Here is a 19,177-nt window from a genome sequence, read left to right as displayed (position 1 = left end):
TATGCCTGCTGTCAGCAGACAGGCGCACCTCCGGTCTTGTGATGTCTGAACTCACTGGTTCTCCTTTCCTTTGTAGTGGTGCCGATGAAGACGAGGACACATGAAGGCCTGCCCGCCCCCCCGGTGGAACACCCCCCCTTCCCCTTGTGCGTATGTGACGGCGTGTGTGCAACGGCTTCTGACCCCTGTGAAGGCTGCCCGGCAAGCAACGTGCTTCCGCCAGATGCCTCCCCAGACCCGCAGCAGGCACAGAGCTCTCCAGGGAATGACCAGCTTTACTGTTACTGACCGTGCTTCTCATTCTCTTGTGGCAGGAAAAGGAAAAGTGCCCCCGTGCTCCACCAGGAGCAATTACAGGGTCCTCGGGTCATTCCCTCAACAGCTGCTTTGAACTTCCTCAGGAAAGCCAGTCCCTGTAATGGTGTATACCCAAACAGTATCACTTCATTAAGAAGGAGCTGAAATCATCCTGAAGGGCAGTCAGGATTTGTTTCCCTCCCTGCTAATAACCCCCCACTTTATTCATATCGAAGCATGGAATAAATGAGGGGGAAAGTAGGGCTGAATCAACCCATGTAATTAGTCTCTACAAGTCCAATTATACATCTGTGAAAATGTGGTTTCATGAAATAAGATGGATGGCTTGAAAACCGACAGAGTTAAAAGTTAGAAATATATAAAGATATTTTTAATACGTGAGGTTATCCTGGACTTCAGATTCATAATTCAATCCTGTGGAAATGAAAAAAAAAAAAAATGATTGAAGAGGTAGAAAGGAAATGACTTTTAAAAAAAAAAAAAAAGAGGGGGGAACCAAAAAGATCTGATTAAAAGTTGAAATCGAAATAAATATTTCTGAACTCAAATTGCCTAGGTTTCCAAAATAGTCAGTAAAGGACCTGACGGAATCTGAATTATGTGAGTGGATTCTGAGGTTTTATGGGTCTCGTCACATCATGAAAGTCTGGAATGTGTGTCACAAATGGGAATTTGCTCTGTAGGTTTTGCTCCTCTTCCCCTAGCTTAGCCTGATTTGGCTTCAGTGCAGAGTGGGGAGGATACTTGGCCCTCTGTGGTGTGTGAATTGAGCTCCACCCCCTGGCACACAGACCTTCCTTTCACTCCAGGGGAGGACCCCTCCGGCCCCAGCACTCCCCACATCCAGGTCATCTCCCACCCACTGCTTACACGCTGTGAGCAGAGACACACAGTGGTTGGACTCTGGCCTCTCCCCACTCCAAATCACATTTTCTTACAGCCAAGCTTTTTACTCCCAACGTAGCAGTGATGTACTAGGGAACACAGAACTGGAAACTGAGAAGCATGCATCTTCCGCAGCAGCAGTTTTGACTGAACAAATGTTTTGGAGTCAGGGCATGATGTTATTTTCGGATAAAACAAACACAGTTACATTATGAAATAGAATGTTCATATACATAAACTGTAAAGATTAAACGGGAGACTTCGCAGAGGACTTTTGTTTGCAAGTGGGCTGTGCGTTCCCCCTCCTCTGCCATCGGTGGTATTTGGGTGTTCGCTTCTGAGAAGTACAACTGGAACTGCATACACCCAAGAGCCTTGGGGCTTCTGCTGACTCGGGACCCAGACTCCTAGTGCTTCTGAGGCAGAACCACAGGGGCCTGCATCGGGGGATCTTCCTGTTTTCCTGCCTGCCTGCCTGTGACCTGTACACCTGTCAACAAAGCTTTAGGGCCAACTGATGTGTGTGTGCAGAGTGGTTTTGAGGTAGAAATAGTGCTTACTGTCGGAATCCTGTTTATATCACTGTTCAATCCTGTGCATGCTATGAAATGACTATTTCTTTGATGCCAGGAAGCTACCAGGCATATACGCTTCTCAGTTAAGAGTACCACAGCTTACTAAATCATGAGGGACACTGGGGGCTGAGAGTAGTTTGGGCTTTTTTTTTTTTTTTTTTTTTATCTTAAACTGGTGGCCAACAAATGGCTGAGACATGTTCGGTGCTTTACCTTTCTGCCCACAAAAAACTGGAGATTTTGGCAGGCCACTAATTACATCCCCCAGCCACATCCAATGCAACTACCTTTAAAGGAAGACCAGTGGCCATTCTCAAAAAGAGTTTAAAAAATCGAAAGATTAAGAAGACTGTAGGATTTGGAAGCTTGTGTTGTCTTTCCCCAGTAACCATTGTTTAATCTCCAAGTGGTAGCCTTATCTTAGCAATCGACAGCTTATTGGCTCCTCCATAAGTGATCATAGCTATTACTTTAAATCAGTATTTGGGAAACCCAGGCATTTATGCAATGGATATGAATGGAAATATAAAAATACATACCAGCCTGTCTCAATAAATTATCATATCTCTATAATCCTCGAGGAAAGCACTTTGGCTTTTACCTAGAAAGGATTTCAGATCTGCTTTATGGGCTCCCGCTGTCTTCAGTACCTGATAAAACTTTAACCAGGGAAGCATTAAACACGGCACAGCAGCTTCTGTCCAGGCTCCCGAGTTCCTGCTGGCAGCATCTATCAACGCAAGAGCTAGGATGCTGCCTCCAGTGGCACCAGCTTCCCCAAAGCTGGAGCAGGCTGCTTGGCCTTAAGCCCCAGCATGAGGAGGCCTCCCTCCTACCAGGTCAGTAGAGTTGCTCCAAATTGTGTCCTGCCTGGCTGCAGGGTTTGCAGACATCCCTAGGGAGATGTCAGCAAGGGAGACAGGTAATGACTGTCTTCAGAATGAATTGGGTCCTCACAGCAATCCTTGGATGCCTTCCAAAGGTTGGATATCCGAGGCTACAAGGAGGTCTGACCTTTGATTTGGTGACATTACATCCAGGGCAATTCCAAGAAGTGCCTGGAGTCTCTGCTCTGACAGCCCAAATAGGGAAATGATTTTAAATACTTAGGACCCTGCACTAAGGCCCCATTTCTCAGATGATAATACAGATTTGTAGGTAAGAGTTATTTGTCTTGAGTTACGCAGCTAGAAAGTATGGGAGCCAGATTTTTGTACCTGGCTCTTCCTAACTCTGCTGCTGCTGCTGCTGCTGCTGCTAAGTCGCTTCAGCTGTGTATGACTTTGGGTGACCCCGTAGATGCCAGCCCACCAGGCTCTGCTGTCCCTGGGATTCCCCAGGCAACAATACTGGAGTGGGTGGCCATTTCCTTCTCCAATGCATGCATGCATGCTAAGTCGCTTCAGTCGTGTCCGACTCTGTGTGACCCTATGGACAGCAGCCCTCCAGGCTCCTCTGTCCACAGGATTCTCTAGGCAAGAATACTGGAGTGGGTTGCCATTTCCTTCTCCCTTCCTAACTCTTATATATCCCTAAAATACAGAAAAGGCTGTGGGTTCCCCTGCTACAGTCTGACCATTCCACTCTAAGGATTCTTTTTCACAGTGACATTTCATGGCAGTAGTTTGGGCCCAGAAATGGCATCAGGGTAGCCTTATTCTTCCAGTTTAGCAGATACATTAAGCACATGTTGCTGACTTGAGCCTGCCCCCAGGAATGGGAGGAGGCCTTTCCTCTTTGGTGCCATCCCTCATAAAGAAGGGGGAGTTGGAGCCATCTAGGCCAGTTACTGGGTTTCCCCAGTGGCTCAGCTGGTAAAGCACCTGCCTGCCAAGGCAGCAGATTCAAGAGACACAGCTTCAATCCCTGGGTGGAAAAGCTGTGGAGAAGGAAATAGCAACCCATGCTAGTATTCTTGCCTGGAGAATGGGCAGAAGAGTCTGGCGGGCTACAGTCCAGACTCATAGTCAGACATACTGAGCATGCACGCAGCCCATAAATAAAGTGTTTCTAGACCTTTAGGAGTGTGGAACGTCTCAGAAATAGTGAAAGTGAGCAGTGTTCCACTCTCTATTTGAAAATGCTTGCTGCTGCAAAGGAAATCTTCATATTCTAGTAAACCTAGCTCGTCTGTGCCCTGTGAGGATGCGGCAATTCAAAGTCCAGTGAATATGGACGTCCCTGCAAATACCTGATGTGTATATGTACACATACACACACACTCAGTTTAACAACCGAGGGAACTGCAGAGCAGTCCCCTCATTATCTTACATACCACGCAGAGGTTCCTGCCGGCTCTGATCACAAGCGTCACCAGGTAATGGAGCCGTGGTGCTTGCTCAAGAGATGCTTATAGGATGAGCTGTGCCTCGGCAAAGGCTGTCAGCTCCTAAAGCTGAGCGAAGGTGACAGCCCTGAAGGAATCTGCACTCCAGCCCTACTCCAGGAGGTCTAATGATACGGGAAATTTGGATACCCAGCCATTTCGGTGACCTGGGAGTCTGACCACTGCAGTCAGGCCTGAGGGCATGGCTGAAGAATTCATAACTGGTAAGAGTGGTAGGGCTTAGGAAGCTCTTTCCTCCACCTAGGCAATATTCTCTTGCCCGTACCTTGGCACACTCACAAAATAGCTGTTCGACACATGCTTTTCCATAAGAAAATCAGTTGCTTGTTTACTATGTGCCTAGCACATCTAAAATCTTCTGATTAAAAAAACAAATCGATCTCATTATGAGTGGACTCAGCCTAGCCCTGAGAAAAACAAACAAACAAACAAAAGGCCTATAGAGGAGACTTTAGATCTCATTAATACTGCCTTACCCAACAGTGTGTTGGAAGTCCCACGCCAGCTCATTCCAAGAGCTATAAGGCCCGAGAACACACCAGAAACAGCAGAACTGGTGCCAGAGCAGGAAAATAAAAATAAATTAATTACAACACTTGTGGTATACTGGTACAAAACTGCCACAGGGCCAGGTCATATCATGCTGGGCTTGGTATGACCTTGAGGGACAGTAGATTTATCCTTCATGGGAGTACCAGCGGCCAGTCTTTCTCCGGTGACCAGTCTTGCACCCACTTCGTGGGGGGGGGAACCAACGAATCCATCGTCCTCTGCCTGTTTCCCTGTACACTGTCACATTCCCTCCTGAGTCATCTTCCCCTTTCACCCTTTACATTAAACAAGGGAACACTCAATCTTTCAAGGGAATTATACGTTTGAGTTAATGTTGCAGTATATCATTTTCTTGCTGTAAATTATCTTGTGAGAGAGATTTACCGCTATCCCAGGATGTTTGGACTCGGTGCCCCTGTGCATTTGGAAATCAATAAACTATTCCTGGAAATACCATTTGTCTCTCAGAGTTTTGCACAAAGGACGTGCTAGGTGTAAATATTCACAGTGATCTGCACTCTTGACCGTGATCATGCCGCAGATGATGGTGTTTTGGTTATGAGAGACGGGATGCTCCTTCGTCCTGGCTTCTCTGGAGTGACTTAGGAGGTCTCTGGGAGTTACAGAAGGACAGATTGAAAGTCATAGTTATTTAAAGAGACGTTTTCTCCTCAAAGTGAAACGATCCATGCCTACATTAAATTTTCTCAGCAAAGTAGATTATAAAGTAAAGAATGCTTGGTCCTGAATGATGTTTTCAAATAATGTTAAAGCTTTACAATTTGGATTCGCCCAAGGGGGTGGGAAAACTTTAATCTTTACCATATTTTCTAGGGAAAAAAAATTTCATAGAGCAAATTACAGTTAGGCCAGCAAAATCATCTTTGGGGAATCTTAGAAGTACACATTTGATACAACTGATGAAGAGATAGAATTAAGTTATAAATGAAGCAGTTCTCATCCAGTTTGTAATACCAGGAGCCAAGGATGCATTAAAACCAAGAGGCAAAATGTGAAAACTCAAGGTAGTAGATACTGTATGAATTAGAAAGTACAAGTCCTACCTAAAGGTATTAAAATTCAGTTTTTAAAACCTACCAGCAAGAGTGTTTGTATGAGCCCTGCTCTAAAGCAGTCTTTTTTAACAGATTCGTCTCCATCAGACCCCTTTAGTTAGCTGGGGGCTGTATGAACTTTAGAGAAATTGTTCCAGTAAGGGTTCTAGAGCAAGTAAGGTCACCCAGTGAGCCAAGCCATCAGACTCTCTGTCTCCTGGAGTAACCATTAGGCCCACTTCCTCCCATCTCTCATAACCTCCCCAGCTGCTGAGGACACTTCTGCCTTGGTGAGATGGGGCTGCCAAGCACTGTGGTACTTGGGAGTCTTGGTGTTTTAACAAACCACAGTGTGTTTGGAGGTTTTCTTCCTTGCTTCCTGGTGCCAGCAACTCAATACCACATCCCACTGCCCCAGCCTTTTCTCATTTTATCGTCTTTCCCTCTGATAGCTACAATTCTTTATTTTGTCTCATTGATCTTTGCTTGGCCAACTTACAGGTGGCCCCATTTCCTTCACACTCATAAAAGAGTGAAATTGCAGCTGGTTTGGACTATCTCCTGGCCTTAACGAGACACCAGAGGTGGGTACACCCGGCCGAAAGTCAGGCTGCCGGTATTAGCAAGAAAAGAAGACGTCACAGAAAAGGAAACAAAGTCAATAACTGGCTGAGCAGAGTGTCTGCACTAATTCCTTGTTCAACGTGACAGTCTTGCAGGCTAAATCATTCATTTTGTTAAATAATAGCTACCATTTACTGAGCTCTTTTTCCAGACCAGGCACTGTCCTCATCGCTTTTTACATTATCTTATTTAATTCTCATCACACTGATATTATTCTCTATTTTATTGTTCAGGGATCAGAGAGTTAAAAGCTATGCCCAAGGTCACACCCCAATAAATGAAAAGGTGGGATTTAAACCCAGATCTGGCTGACTTGGGCTTCCCTGGTGGCTCAGATGGTAACGAATCGGCCTGCAGTACGGGAGACCTGGGTTCAATCTCTGGGTTGGTAAGATCCCCTGGAGGAGGGCATGGCAACCCACTCCAGTATTCTTGCCTGGAGAATCCCATGGACAGAGGAGTCTGGTGGGCTACAGTCCATGGAGTCACAAAGAGTCGGACACGACTGAGCAACTAAGCATAGCACAGCAGGAATTGACATAAAACCCCAGCTCTCAATCGCTCCTCTCCTAGCTGCACCGATTCTACCTTATGCTAGTGAACAACATCACCCATGCACATCCTCCCCACAAACACATGCAGTGTGGCCTTGGGGCAAAGGAATTTGTCCTTTTAGGCCTTGTTTTATACAGTTTGTGAAACGCAGAGGTACAGTGAGAGAAGGAAGGCTAAAGAGAAGAGTGAAATCCTCTCCGGCCTGAAACTGCATTTCCGGAAGGAGGGAATTACTAGACTTGCCTTATCTCCTTTCTTCCAAGACCATAAATCATTAAATCACCAGCAGAGGCAAAGCCTTGGCTTCTTGGGCTTTAGTCTTAGAATACCCAAAGTCAGCCATCTCTGGCACCGAGTCTGTCATTTAATTAAACGTCTTGAAGGCGTCTCCAACAACTTGACATCAGGCCAGCTTCATATTCTTGGAAAGGGACTGTAAAGGGAGCTTGTCTGTTTTATAGTTCATTTACTGAGTTGAGCCATCTTGGCTATAGCATACGATTTGCCTTACCAAAATGGTCCACAATCTTCACACCAGTTTAGGGAGTCAGTCACAACTCATTTTCCTAGGGCTCAGCCAGCTTCACCTATCCCTACTTCTTAAACAAAATACGCAACACAAGTGGTCTGACAATGAGTAATTGAGGCAGAACTGGAAAGATCTGAAACCTTGGCTGGACCCATTCGAAAATGACTGAGAACTAAGAAGTGAGTAGACAAGGCTCCTGATGAGTTGAAATAAATAGCATGAAGCAAACACGTAAGAGAAAGGCCATCTGTCTCTCCATAAAGCACCTACGCAGAACCTATTTATTCCTGTTTCACACATAATTGTAAATGTTTGCTGTCTGGTTTCCAAGACTACCGCAGATTAAATTTAAGGGCGGGAAACAGATATCTAGCAGAAACTTAAATCAAGAAGGAAAAAGAGCTGACGGCAATGCAGAAGACACACACAAAAAGTTTAAATAGACTGAAGAGTTCAAGAACCACTCCAGGGTGGCATTTAGTGCCAAAAATAGCTCTTTACACATCTCAATTTCTAAACGCTCATATCATAGGACCATGTAATTATACTCAAAATGATGACCCTGAAACTAAATTATGCTCAGAAGAAAGCGAGAACTTCCATATCAAATTTTAGAAATATTTCTATCACAAATGGTACAAAAGAATGAAACTAATTTCCTTTTTAGGGGTTAAAGGAATAAACCTGGGACTATCCAGAACATTTAGCTTAACAAAACAAAACATCCCCCTACCCGAGGTTTTATTGTTCCAGGAGCCTCTTGTGATTAGAGGGTTTCTTTTCATAGCTTTGTAAGTGACTTTCATGCTACAGTGCTTTGCATATAACGGCATGAACAATGGAAGTGCCAAGTTTCCAATGTGATGAGTAAAACTAATAACCAGAATACAGGTCAAATTCTGTTACAACAAATACTGCTACCATAAAAATCACTTAAGCATCCCTGTTATGTTTAACCCCCTGTCAATTGCTCATTTATTTCAAGCAACAGTCTTTACAGCAAAATTGGGGTATAATAAAAGGAAACTGGACCCTCTCCACAAGTTGAGTATAACACAATTTAACCTGTAATAACAGAGTCTCACTTGTATTTCTCCAGTTCTTTGCTGCAAGAAGAATAAACCTCATAAAACCAGCCTGGGAAGCTGGTATTTAGTAGTTGTTGCTAGGAAAAGAAAGAATTCAGAAGCAAAGGACACATGGAGCTGTGTGGCAAACTCTCATCAGGGAATTTGGTCTCCAGGGCCACTTTTGACCTTAATCCACGTCAGAGCCATCCACCAGAGTCGCTTGCTTCTAATAGTGATGTAATGCATGTATTAAGCCCTAGAATGGAAACATGATTCATTTCCCATGGGTCACTGAGCACTTTGTGGCAACTCAGCCCTCATCCGATGACCCTAAGATAAAAGAAATTTATAAGCATGGAACTGGAACTATCCCTTCTTCCAAGACGCACTTCTTTCAACACTGCATGATTGTAAAAGCACATGCCATGTGGATTATAGATAGAAATGATCTGAGTTAATCAACTGCATTCCACCTGGTATATGGGCAAGGATTTTTCCCTGCTTATCTAATTTTTGCTTGTAGTAATGATGAGTTTTGTCATTTGCTACTGTTTTTTTTTCTATTTTCTTTTCTTTCATTCATTCTTTCTTTTACTTAAGTACTTTTTATGACTACATGGCAACCAGTATTTTGTAACACCCTTAGCAGCAGAAGGGATTAAATCGTAGCTTGTGTCTGAACAATACAGTCAGCAATAGGAAAAGGAGAGGGGAGCGAGAGGGAAATTGTCCACCTTTTCCTGATGATAATGCCTGGCTCAGACCCCAGATTCACATCATACTCTGAAGAAGTTCATAAATTCCGGGTACTGCTCAGTCTGAGGAGGCAGGCAGTTTCCCTGCATACCTCAGGGTGAGATGAATGGTCTGTTGAAGTCATGCCATTACAGGCTACGTTCACCCCTGCCTGCTCTCTCTCCCCAAGCCAGAGAGTAGCTCGACATTTACATGTCTCAGGCCAGGAGTTCAGGTTATGAGGAGCTTGAATGCTTGGCTCTTGAAAACACTGAGTCCAGGTGTAGTCCTCTGGCTTAAGGGTGGCTGTTTGCTGCCTCACCATTTTTATTAGGACATCTGGAAACTGCAGGTGTTAACTGGAAGGAACTTTTCTGTATTTGGTTTCTCCACACGTTCAGGCTTCTAGGACCTTTTGACCCAGTTGTATGACTATATCCCAGGGTCACACTGAGCCTGTTCCAAGTGGGAAGAACCATGAGAGAAAAGTAAGATTGCTCCTTGGTTTGGGGGGTGGGGGGGCGGGCAGGGGTGATGGTGGTGGTGGTGAGAGTTAGTGCGGTGACTGTGGGTGGAAATGATGGTAAAGAAAACACTGATAACAATAAAAATGGGTATTTTTCCTCAGCACTTAAACCACTTTCCCATTTGCTAACAGGTGGGTGTGATCTATTTTCCCCAAACTCCTTTTTTCCCTCTGGCCTGTCTGGCCTGAGATACTGGCCTGTCCGATCAAAAAAGGGTATTCCTTCTGAGGCTGTACCTAGCCCACTTATGGCCAAACTATACTTGCCTGTTCATTTACTCAAAGCTAGGCTGCCTTTTAAGCCTCTCTCCCCGCCTCTGGCATGAGGACAAGACACGCAGAGGAAGAATTAGGTCACCTGGGGGTCCACTCTTGCATCTGGTTAAGTGGTGTAGAGAAGCCAAGATTTCTAGAAGCGTCTGGTCTTTTGCAGTTTCTGAGATGGTGAGAAAATCCATCTGGAGTGTTTATGCCCTTCTTGATAGCCAGGCCATGGGCTTTCTTTCATATTGTGCTCCAGAAGCCAGTCTCCGCCCTCAGAAGAGACAATTTCATGATGACTTACTTCCCAGTAATGACTGGAATGGTCTCATGAGGTCGTGCACAACTGCGGCAGTTTCTTCGGGCCTGGCACGCCATCAAATGGCAGACCTGTGGAACACATGAGAGGCTGGCCTGGCTCATGGGGCAGGCAGAGTGAGCCAGAGTTCAGGCTGCCCCTGCCTTTCATCCTCCCGCCCTCCTTCCTCTGCTCCTCCGCCTCCTCTTCTTCCGGCCTCCCCATCTGGAAACTATGAGCCTCATGGATTCCAGGCACCAATTCTCAGATTTCAGATGTTTGGGAAATTTCTTTGCTTGGGTCATTCTTCAAGAGTAAGAGAATTCAATTTGGGAGGAAAAACAGCTGAGACCCTTCCACAGAAGAGAAAATAAATAAGGTGGGGTATGTATCCATCCCCTCACCACTCCAAACCCCCACACAATGTCTGGTTTCAGAAGAAATATTGAAATTCCCTCCTGAGAGGGGACAGAATGGAAAAAATAAAGTCTGCACTCATAAAAACATATTTTTCTCCCTCCTAGGGTATAAACAAAACTGGCATCAGATAATAGGATGTAATTGATTTTGTGTGTGGCATCTGTTGAGGAAGAGGATGGTCTCTGGAGGGTGGACCTAAGAGTGACGAAATGAAGTGAAAAGCAAAATGTAGCCTAAATTATTAGGGCGAAACTGTAACATTAAGAACCACTTAACCCCAGTGTTACAGCTCCAGGATAAAGAACACTGTGTGGTCCTCTGTCCTCAGGAAATGGAATGAGCTTCCTCCTGAGACCTAGTTTTAGAAGCAGACAGACTGGGTTCTAGTACTGGCTCTGTTCTTAAGTCTGAGGAATTAAATAAGCAGCTGGATCTACCTATGGGGCTTAGACAGTCCCCGACACATCGGAGGGGCTTAATAAGTGGTAGCTCACCATTATGTATTGTGACGACCATCCCTGGTCAAAATGGAGCCCGCCCTGGGGCTGTGGATGGAGCCTGTCCTCCTTTTGCTCCACACTGGCTTGTCTCATCAGCCTCTAGCTCCCCTGGGGGCTACTTTCCTAGCCCTCTCTACACACCTGCCCAACTACACTTTCATATCTGTACCTCTTAAAAGTTTGTATTGTTTGTTCACCCCTGTACTACCGACTGCCTGACACAAAATAGATGTTCAAAAATATTTGTGGACTGACATCTTGATAGCATTCGTATCCGTAGTTACTCCAGATATTACATCTTGATGCAGAAAACTGGGCAACACCTTTAGCGACATCTACCCCAGCATGAGTGCCCAATGTGCTTGGTGACATCAAAAGGTACCTTCCTTCAGAAGAGGGAAGAGAGTTAGGAAACCTAAGGGCCAGCCCTGCTCTGCCACTAACAAGCTGTGCAGCATGTGGCAGGTCAGCTTCCCGCTCTCAATACTCATAAAATGCGGGCTAGAGTCAGCTGGATTGGAGGATCTCTCTGTCTCTTCTAGCTCTAACACTGTAAGGTCGTAACAAAACTACAAGAGACAGCGCGAATGGAAAGATGCTTCCTCTGAGGATCCCAACCCTCCTTCCTGTGTGTGTGTGTGGACGTGTCCATGCAGATGTGTGAGCACGGGGTGGGGTGGGGAGGAGCACCCGAACTGGGGCTGCCCAGGAGAATTAGACTCATGTAGACTTCATGAGAGTGACATTTGCCCAAATGCTTTGGGCGTAATATCCCAGATACCCCCAGATTCCTATGTTGAAATCTTAACCCCCAGTGTAATGGTGTTGCTCCTTTATGGAGTAATTAGGTCATGAGTGTGAGCTCTCACGTGAGTGCTCAAGGAGAAGTCAGCATTCTGCAGCCCCCTGGAGGGCCCTCACCAGGACCTGGCTGGGACCTCAGACTTCAGCCTGCTGAGCTGTGAGAAATGGAGGAATTCCTCTTGAAGAGCCATCCAGTTCATGGTGCGGTGTTACCGCAGGCTGAGCGGAATGACACCAGATTGCATAAAGCCATGGCAAACAGCAAGAGTTGAGTAGACGGGCGAGCGGAAGAGTAGGCTAGACGATGCTGAGCGGGTTTCTTTCTTGTGGGACCTCCCAAACCTTCTCATACATTCAGTTGCACTGTGGAACCTCAAGAAAGAGTAGGGTATTCTTTTAAGGCATTCCCTCTAACAATTTTAGGAAGCGCTGATTTAGGGCTGAGCCCAGCTGACCTCATTTAACTGGTGAAAAAACTGAGGCCTAAAGAGATGAAATGATTTGCCTAAGGTCATCTGGCTGTTGGGAAACCTAAGCTTCTGCCTTGCTTTAGCCACACTCTCCCAGAAGAGAAAGTCTGTTTATTGGCCCAAGAGTCCACATTAGAACATTCTAGGAGACGCCCCAAGAGTCCTTCTTTGATACCGAAGAGAAGCACTGCATAGGCTGGGGTTCTTAGTCTCGGTCCGGAGCAGATATTAGCATTCAGCCTTCTGCAAGCTTCCTTGTCAGAGTGGCACCAGCTGGAACCAAGCTGTTTCCTGCTCGCTCTCCCTACATATTTATAGTTCTCTCTCTCTCTGGTTCTCTCTCTCCCCTACACATGGGCTCTCTTTTCCAGGCTGCCTTCTGGGGTTACTGTTGGGACAAGTAAAAGCCACACCAGCCACCAAATTGAGACCACTATGAGAAACACTGGGCTGGAAGAAGCACAAGCTGGAATCAAGATTGCCGGGAGAAATATCAATCACCTCAGATATGCAGATAACACCACCCTTATGGCAGAAAGTGAAGAAGAACTCAAAAGCCTCTTGATGAAAGTGAAAGTGGAGAGTGAAAAAGTTGGCTTAAAGCTCAACATTCAGAAAACAAAGATCATGGCATCTGGTCCCATCACTTCATGGGAAATAGATGGGGAACCAGTGGAAACAGTGTCAGACTTTATTTGTGGGGGCTCCAAAATCACTGCAGGTGGTGACTGCAGCCATGAAATTAAAAGACGTTTACTCCTTGGAAGAAGGGTTATGACCAACCTAGACAGCATATTCAAAAGCAGAGACATTGCTTTGCCAACAAAGGTGCGTCTAGTCAAGGCTATGGTTTTTCCAGTGGTCATGTATGGATGTGAGAGTTGGACTGTGAAGAAGGCTGAGAGCCGAAGAATTGATGCTTTTGAACTGTGGTGTTGGAGAAGACTCTTGAGAGTCCCTTGGACTGCAAGGAGATCCAACCAGTCCATTCTGAAGGAGATCAGCCCTGGGATTTCTTTGGAAGGAATGATGCTAAAGCTGAAGCTCCAGTACTTTGGCCACCTCATGCAAAGAATTGACTCATTGGAAAAGACTCTGATGCTGGGAGGGGTTGGGGGCAGGAGGAGAAGGGGAAGACAGAGGATGAGATGGCTGGACGGCATCACCAACTCGATGGACATGAGTCTGAGTGAACCCCGGGAGATGGTGATGAACAGGGAGGCCTGGCATGCTGCGATTCATGGGGTCGCAAAGAGTCAGATACGACTGAACAATTGAACTGAACTGAACTGAACTGAACTGTAACAGTATAGCAAGCATCAGGGCGAAGGTGCTCAGTAAGCCTTGTGGATAGGTCAGCCCTTTTGTTCCCAGCTTAACAGTTACATCCATTTCCAGCACTGGGAAATTAAGGTCACTAAAGAAAGGCATTTGTGTCTGGCCTCTAACAGAGTTGACTATGGACCATTCTCAAATGCCTTCCTTGGCGCTTTAGCCTTGAACCTTCAGATGCATTTGTGGGGGCATCAGTGTGGCAGGCAGCAGCACAGGAATGGGAGATGTCAGTGAATGTGTGTGTGTTGTGTGTGTGTGTGTGTGTGCATGCGTGTGCGTGCATGCAACACTGGAGGAAAATGTGAGCACATTGGGAAGAATACTCGCTTGGCACCCCTCCAAATTGCCGTTCTTCAGGTATGAGGTCAACATGTACTTAGAGGAAAGGGTGGCGGGCACCTTTCTCTGAGTGTGGTGCACAGGCGGTTGAGGCAGTTCCCACTTGCATTCCACACACTCATAGAGACAAAAGCCCTGACTCCCCTTTTTAGAAAAGACCATCTGTTGTTATTCCAAATTACTCTCTGGGGTCTCGTCCCACCCACTTCCAAATGGCTGTTAGGGCATCCCTTGCAGTTCCACACAAGTATCTCCCTGAACGGACTTCTTAAAAGTATGGTTTTCTACCTCATTACGGTTTTAGTGACACTTTGACACCGGCGCTCACCCCTAACCAAGTGGACATGAGTTATGTACACGTGTGTGTGTCGTCTGGCTGATGGTTTAGTGATGACACTGTTCCTTAGAGAGAAAGCATGCGGGACACTCCCCATGTGGTCACAGGCTGTCTCCTAATAGGGTTCATGCCCTTCCAAGTAAAGAAGAGACACAAGGTGGTATTTTCTTAGGCGATTATTGGATCCACTGGAATGTAATGAGGGCACTGCTCAACAGTAAGGAATAAATATCCCCACTTGCTGGAGCAGCTGTCTTTCCTCTGCCACCTCCTCCTCACCCCTTTCCTTAGCTGCTTCTGACCCTTTCTCTCCCAGGGACAAAGGTACATCACCAGAGGAGCTCATGGACACAAACATGCCTGGAAAACGCAATTGCCTGCGTGGTCCCCAATTCTAACTGTGATGTTGTGCGTCCTTCAAGAAGTTTGTTCCTAGGAATGCACATCACCTATGGCCTTGAACCAGATTTACCACTATCTCATTTCAGGGTCTTTTAGCCTGACAGAACAGAACAAGACAGCCAGGGAACTGAGGGGGAAAACTCACTTCAATTGTTTTGCAGAAATTAAATGAAACAACTACTTGGGTCAATTGGATTATGCATTTTCAAAAAGAGGTTTTGTAGGCACAGCTGGAATGAAATCCTCGTGTGACCTTGAGCTTAGGGTCCTTGTACTAACACCAAACCCAAAGATTTGTTAATGAAGACTCGAGATGCTGATGCGTCCAATAATATGCTTCCAGTTGGATTCCTTTCCCTGCAGTGGTGGCCAAGTTCACTGTACCTTTTACCCAAACTCCCTCTTTCTAAAATAAAGATAGGTTCTTTTTTGAGTGAAATAATAGATCAGAATGCCTGGGCTGGGTCTCACATTTATAAGTCACTTATACAAGTAACTTACAGGCCTTGTGCCTCTATTTCCTCACCTCTAAAATGGGGATAATAATAGAACCTACCTTTCTGGGTTGATGAGATGACCAATAAGAATATGCATGGAAAGTGTTTACTATAGTGCCTGGCACATAGTAACTCCTCAAGAAATAAGGTAGTTGTGATTCATATTAGCATTATTATAATAAATTGATTGATGAAGGATAACAAAGACTTGGGGAGGAAAAGGGCTTGGAAAGGAAATTCGGCTATATTCAATCTTATGTCTAGAAATCTAACTGAAAGAAATATGACATGTTAAGTTTTTTGTTTTTTGTTTCTTTTTTGCATGAGAGTGTCCAAGTAGCATTGTGTTTAATGGCAAATGTCTGGCAATGACCTAAGTATCCATCAACAGAAGACTAGCTAACTATTTTAGAATTCTTCCATGTAGAACAGGGGTCCCCAACCTCCAGGATTTAATGCCTAATGATCTGAGGTGGAGCTGATGTAGAGTACCCAATAAATATAATGCACTGGAATCATCCCCACACTATCCTCCCAGCCCTGGTTTGTGGAAAAACTGTCTTCCACGAAACCAGTCCCTAGTGGCGACCACTGATGTAGAGGACTACTCTACAGAAAATCGAGGTGGGTTTCTCACCGCCTGCTCAGCTCAGCCAACAATCCTTTTGAAAATCACCGAGACCTCTGTATTTAGACTGGCAATCATAGATTTCCTTCCTGCAATCACAGGATATTCTCTGAGATGCTAATGAGATGAATTCGTTTTAGTGGGAAGAATGGATTCGTATCACTCAAGCCAAACTGAACACTGAAGAGGAAGGGATTAATGGGCTTGGCTGAAGGATGCCCAGGTTCCTAGTGCAATCCCATCTTCTTCCTGTGACCTTCAAGTCACTGGGGTCGCTAGGGCGAAGGAAATGAGTTAAGGACCTGACTTCTGGTCTTTGGAAATGCTCCTCAGAGCTCCCTACCATGAGAGGAAGAAAAATTCTTCTCTTTGGCCACTAAAACAGAGAAAGTGAAATGACTTTCCCCGTCCCTTGTGGCTCGGAAATCCCAATCCCTTGGTCTTCTCCCTGGGGTTTACCTATTCCCTGTAGCCAGAAACACTAGCTTGTGGCTTGAGCCAGACACGATTCAGCCACCTGGCCACTTTCCAGCCTTTGCTCCTCCAAGGTAAATCCTCATTCCTGCTGTGTCTCGTTTCTACCAGCCAGGAGCACTAATCAACAGCCTCTTCCTCAAAACAAGAGCCATCACTCTTCATCCGAGGTTTTCGTTTGTGTTTTTTCTCTATCCTTGGGTTACCCTGTACATCCTCTCCCCGGACCCCATTTTCCTTGCGGGCAGGCTCCATTTTATCTCAATTTCATGAAGAGGAGGAGAGCGCAGGGAAGCCCCTTTCGGGCAGTCTATACCTATAAACTCTACCTCCTATTATAATGGCCCCATTAAATATATCCTTGAGCACTCCATTTTGACCTTGACCCTTTAGAGTTCTTCCTCCTTGCCTTTCAGAGGCAAAGTGAAAAAGCTGGAGAGAAGACCTCTGCCCCCTTTAGAAGTTAAGAACATGCAACAAACTGAGCTGGAAAGCATATTGGAAAAACAACTGCTATACTAAGTGCCGTTAGCAATGGAGGGACAGGCAGATTCCAGCCTCAAACTGCCCTGAATGGAGAGGATTATCCCTGGCTGCCTCTTAAGAGCTATTGTAAGTAAAGTCTGACCTTTCCTCTAGCTCCCATTTTGACACAGTTTTTGATGATTATCGACACCTACATGTGAAGTGAGATAAGACTGAATCCTTGGCATCTCGAGTCTCCTGCCCCTGTAGCCAGTTTCCTCACTAATGGGAGCTGGAGGTTGTGTTTCCCCATGCAGTGCCAGACTAGGCCAGCAGGGGTCTGACATTAGTTGCTTTTAACCCACAGTGACTGACTCTCTATCACTATGGCTATGTGCACAGACAGTGAGGAGCTAAGGAGCCATGGTCTGAGATAGCACAACTCACAGGTATAAATAGTGCATCCATTTCTGTAGCAAGACTACAAACACTTCAGCCCACATGGCATCGATTTTCCTTATCTACAAGGAAGTGCTTGGCTTAATCCTGTTTTCATGTTTACACAGAAAATACATTCTATAAGGGAGTTACCTTAATCCAGGAGCTTGGATCTTCCAGATTTCTGTCTGAAACAGTTTATCAATTACTGTTCTGCCCCTAAAGAAGATGCCACGAGATCCAAAAGTGATGTTAATTAAAAAAAGAGTCAGTGTCTAAAAAAGCAAAATAAATGTCTTATAGACGCTATGGTAAAGAAGAGCATGAGTTTAGCACTTACGGATCTTTTTTAAGATTGGTGTTTCAAACAATGAGTCTTTACATTTTCCTTGAATATATTTTTATTGTGGCTGATTATTAGGTACAATACTTATTAATTACCTAAGGAAAGTATTGTGCCTTCCAGTTTTCAAAGCCCTTTCACGCATTACCTCATCTGGTCCTTCATTGAAAGAAAGAAATTGTTAGTCTCATTTCATAGCCAATGAAATGGAGGCTCAGAAAGGTAAAGAGAGTTGCCTGAAATCACACAGCTAGTGGCGGCAGAGTCGACAAGTTTCCATCCCAATGCAACAATGAAAGTCCATGTATATTAACAGACTTTACCAGGTGCAAACAATTCTATAATGTAACCCTATTATGAATTATATCAATGCTTTTTTGCATCAATTAACCTAATTTTACTTATTAGTGTCTATTTATATCTCGTTGCTGTGCTGGAGAGTAACAATACTCTAATTTCCTTAAATTATGGAATGCATGCTTTTCATTAAGTTGCACATTCCTTGCCTTCTCATGGCCCTGTTCTACGTTCTGCTCTTTGATGAGATGGCAGAAGTGGGGAGAATCCAGCCTCCCAGGATTCGCAAATTCTGTCTTCAACAGGCTGCCTCTGCCAGAGAGAGAAGACATCCTCAAAACAATCTGAAGAGTTAGGTACTGTTATTTTTCCAGATGAGGAAAAAGGCAGAGAGAGACCTTTGTGTGCTGGAGCTAAGATTTGTATTCAGGGGGCTGGACCCTGTGGGCCCAACGCAGAAACCTCCACGCGGCACAAGGGGGTCACAGGAAGGACTCTAGAATGTCCCGCGAGACACCGGGAGCTTCTCAGTGCGAAATGAAAAGGGGCATGCAGCTATGCCTTGGATGAGAGATATGTTAACAGATTTTTTTTTAATCAGCAAATACAGATTCAAAGGAAGTTTACAACATGATTTTGATGCTAAACATTCTGAGCTGTTCAGGTTCTCTTAGCATCTCACTTCACTTTCTCCTCTCCCTTTTAATTAGAGGTTTAATGACCCCATGCACAGTTAAGAAAAGACCCCTGAAGCCCAGTTATCTGTGACCTCCTCAACCTGAGAACCTACTGTGTGTGGAGGATTTTGCAGTGTCTCTGAAATGGGTGTTTCAGATAGTCTACCTAACGAAGAGTACAGTAGCAGCCACCTGCCCCTTCCCAGGGCTGGGAATATGCCCCGCCTCCTAGCTCCAGGGATAGGGCCTGATTGGTCTAAAGGAAGTCCCTTTGTCAGTGAGTGGTTCAGAATGAGATGAGACCTGCTGGGGCTTCTGGGAGATTTCCTCAGAGTTGGAAGAGGGCCATTAGAAGGTTCCAAGGCATTACCTCTCCTCTTTCCCCATTTGGTGTGTGAATTGACTTATTAATATTTTTACT

At 45.3% G+C, this 19,177-nt stretch overlaps 1 protein-coding gene across 2 annotated transcripts in view; it reads left to right on the top strand.

Annotated features, from left to right (window-relative positions):
• TRIM44 (tripartite motif containing 44) overlaps window positions 1-1,721 on the top strand; it is a 112,431-nt gene extending 110,710 nt beyond the window's left edge. For both annotated transcript variants that reach the window (XM_018059237.1, XM_005690119.3), the window contains one exon: window positions 77-1,721. In XM_018059237.1, the coding sequence (XP_017914726.1) occupies window positions 77-88 (12 nt within the window). In that variant the 3' untranslated portion in view covers window positions 89-1,721. The remainder of the gene's footprint in view (window positions 1-76) is intronic.

Source organism: Capra hircus, chromosome 15 (assembly GCF_001704415.2).
Source record: "Capra hircus breed San Clemente chromosome 15, ASM170441v1, whole genome shotgun sequence".
Lineage (NCBI taxonomy): Eukaryota > Metazoa > Chordata > Mammalia > Artiodactyla > Bovidae > Capra > Capra hircus.
This window is presented reverse-complemented; position numbering and strand designations above follow the sequence as displayed.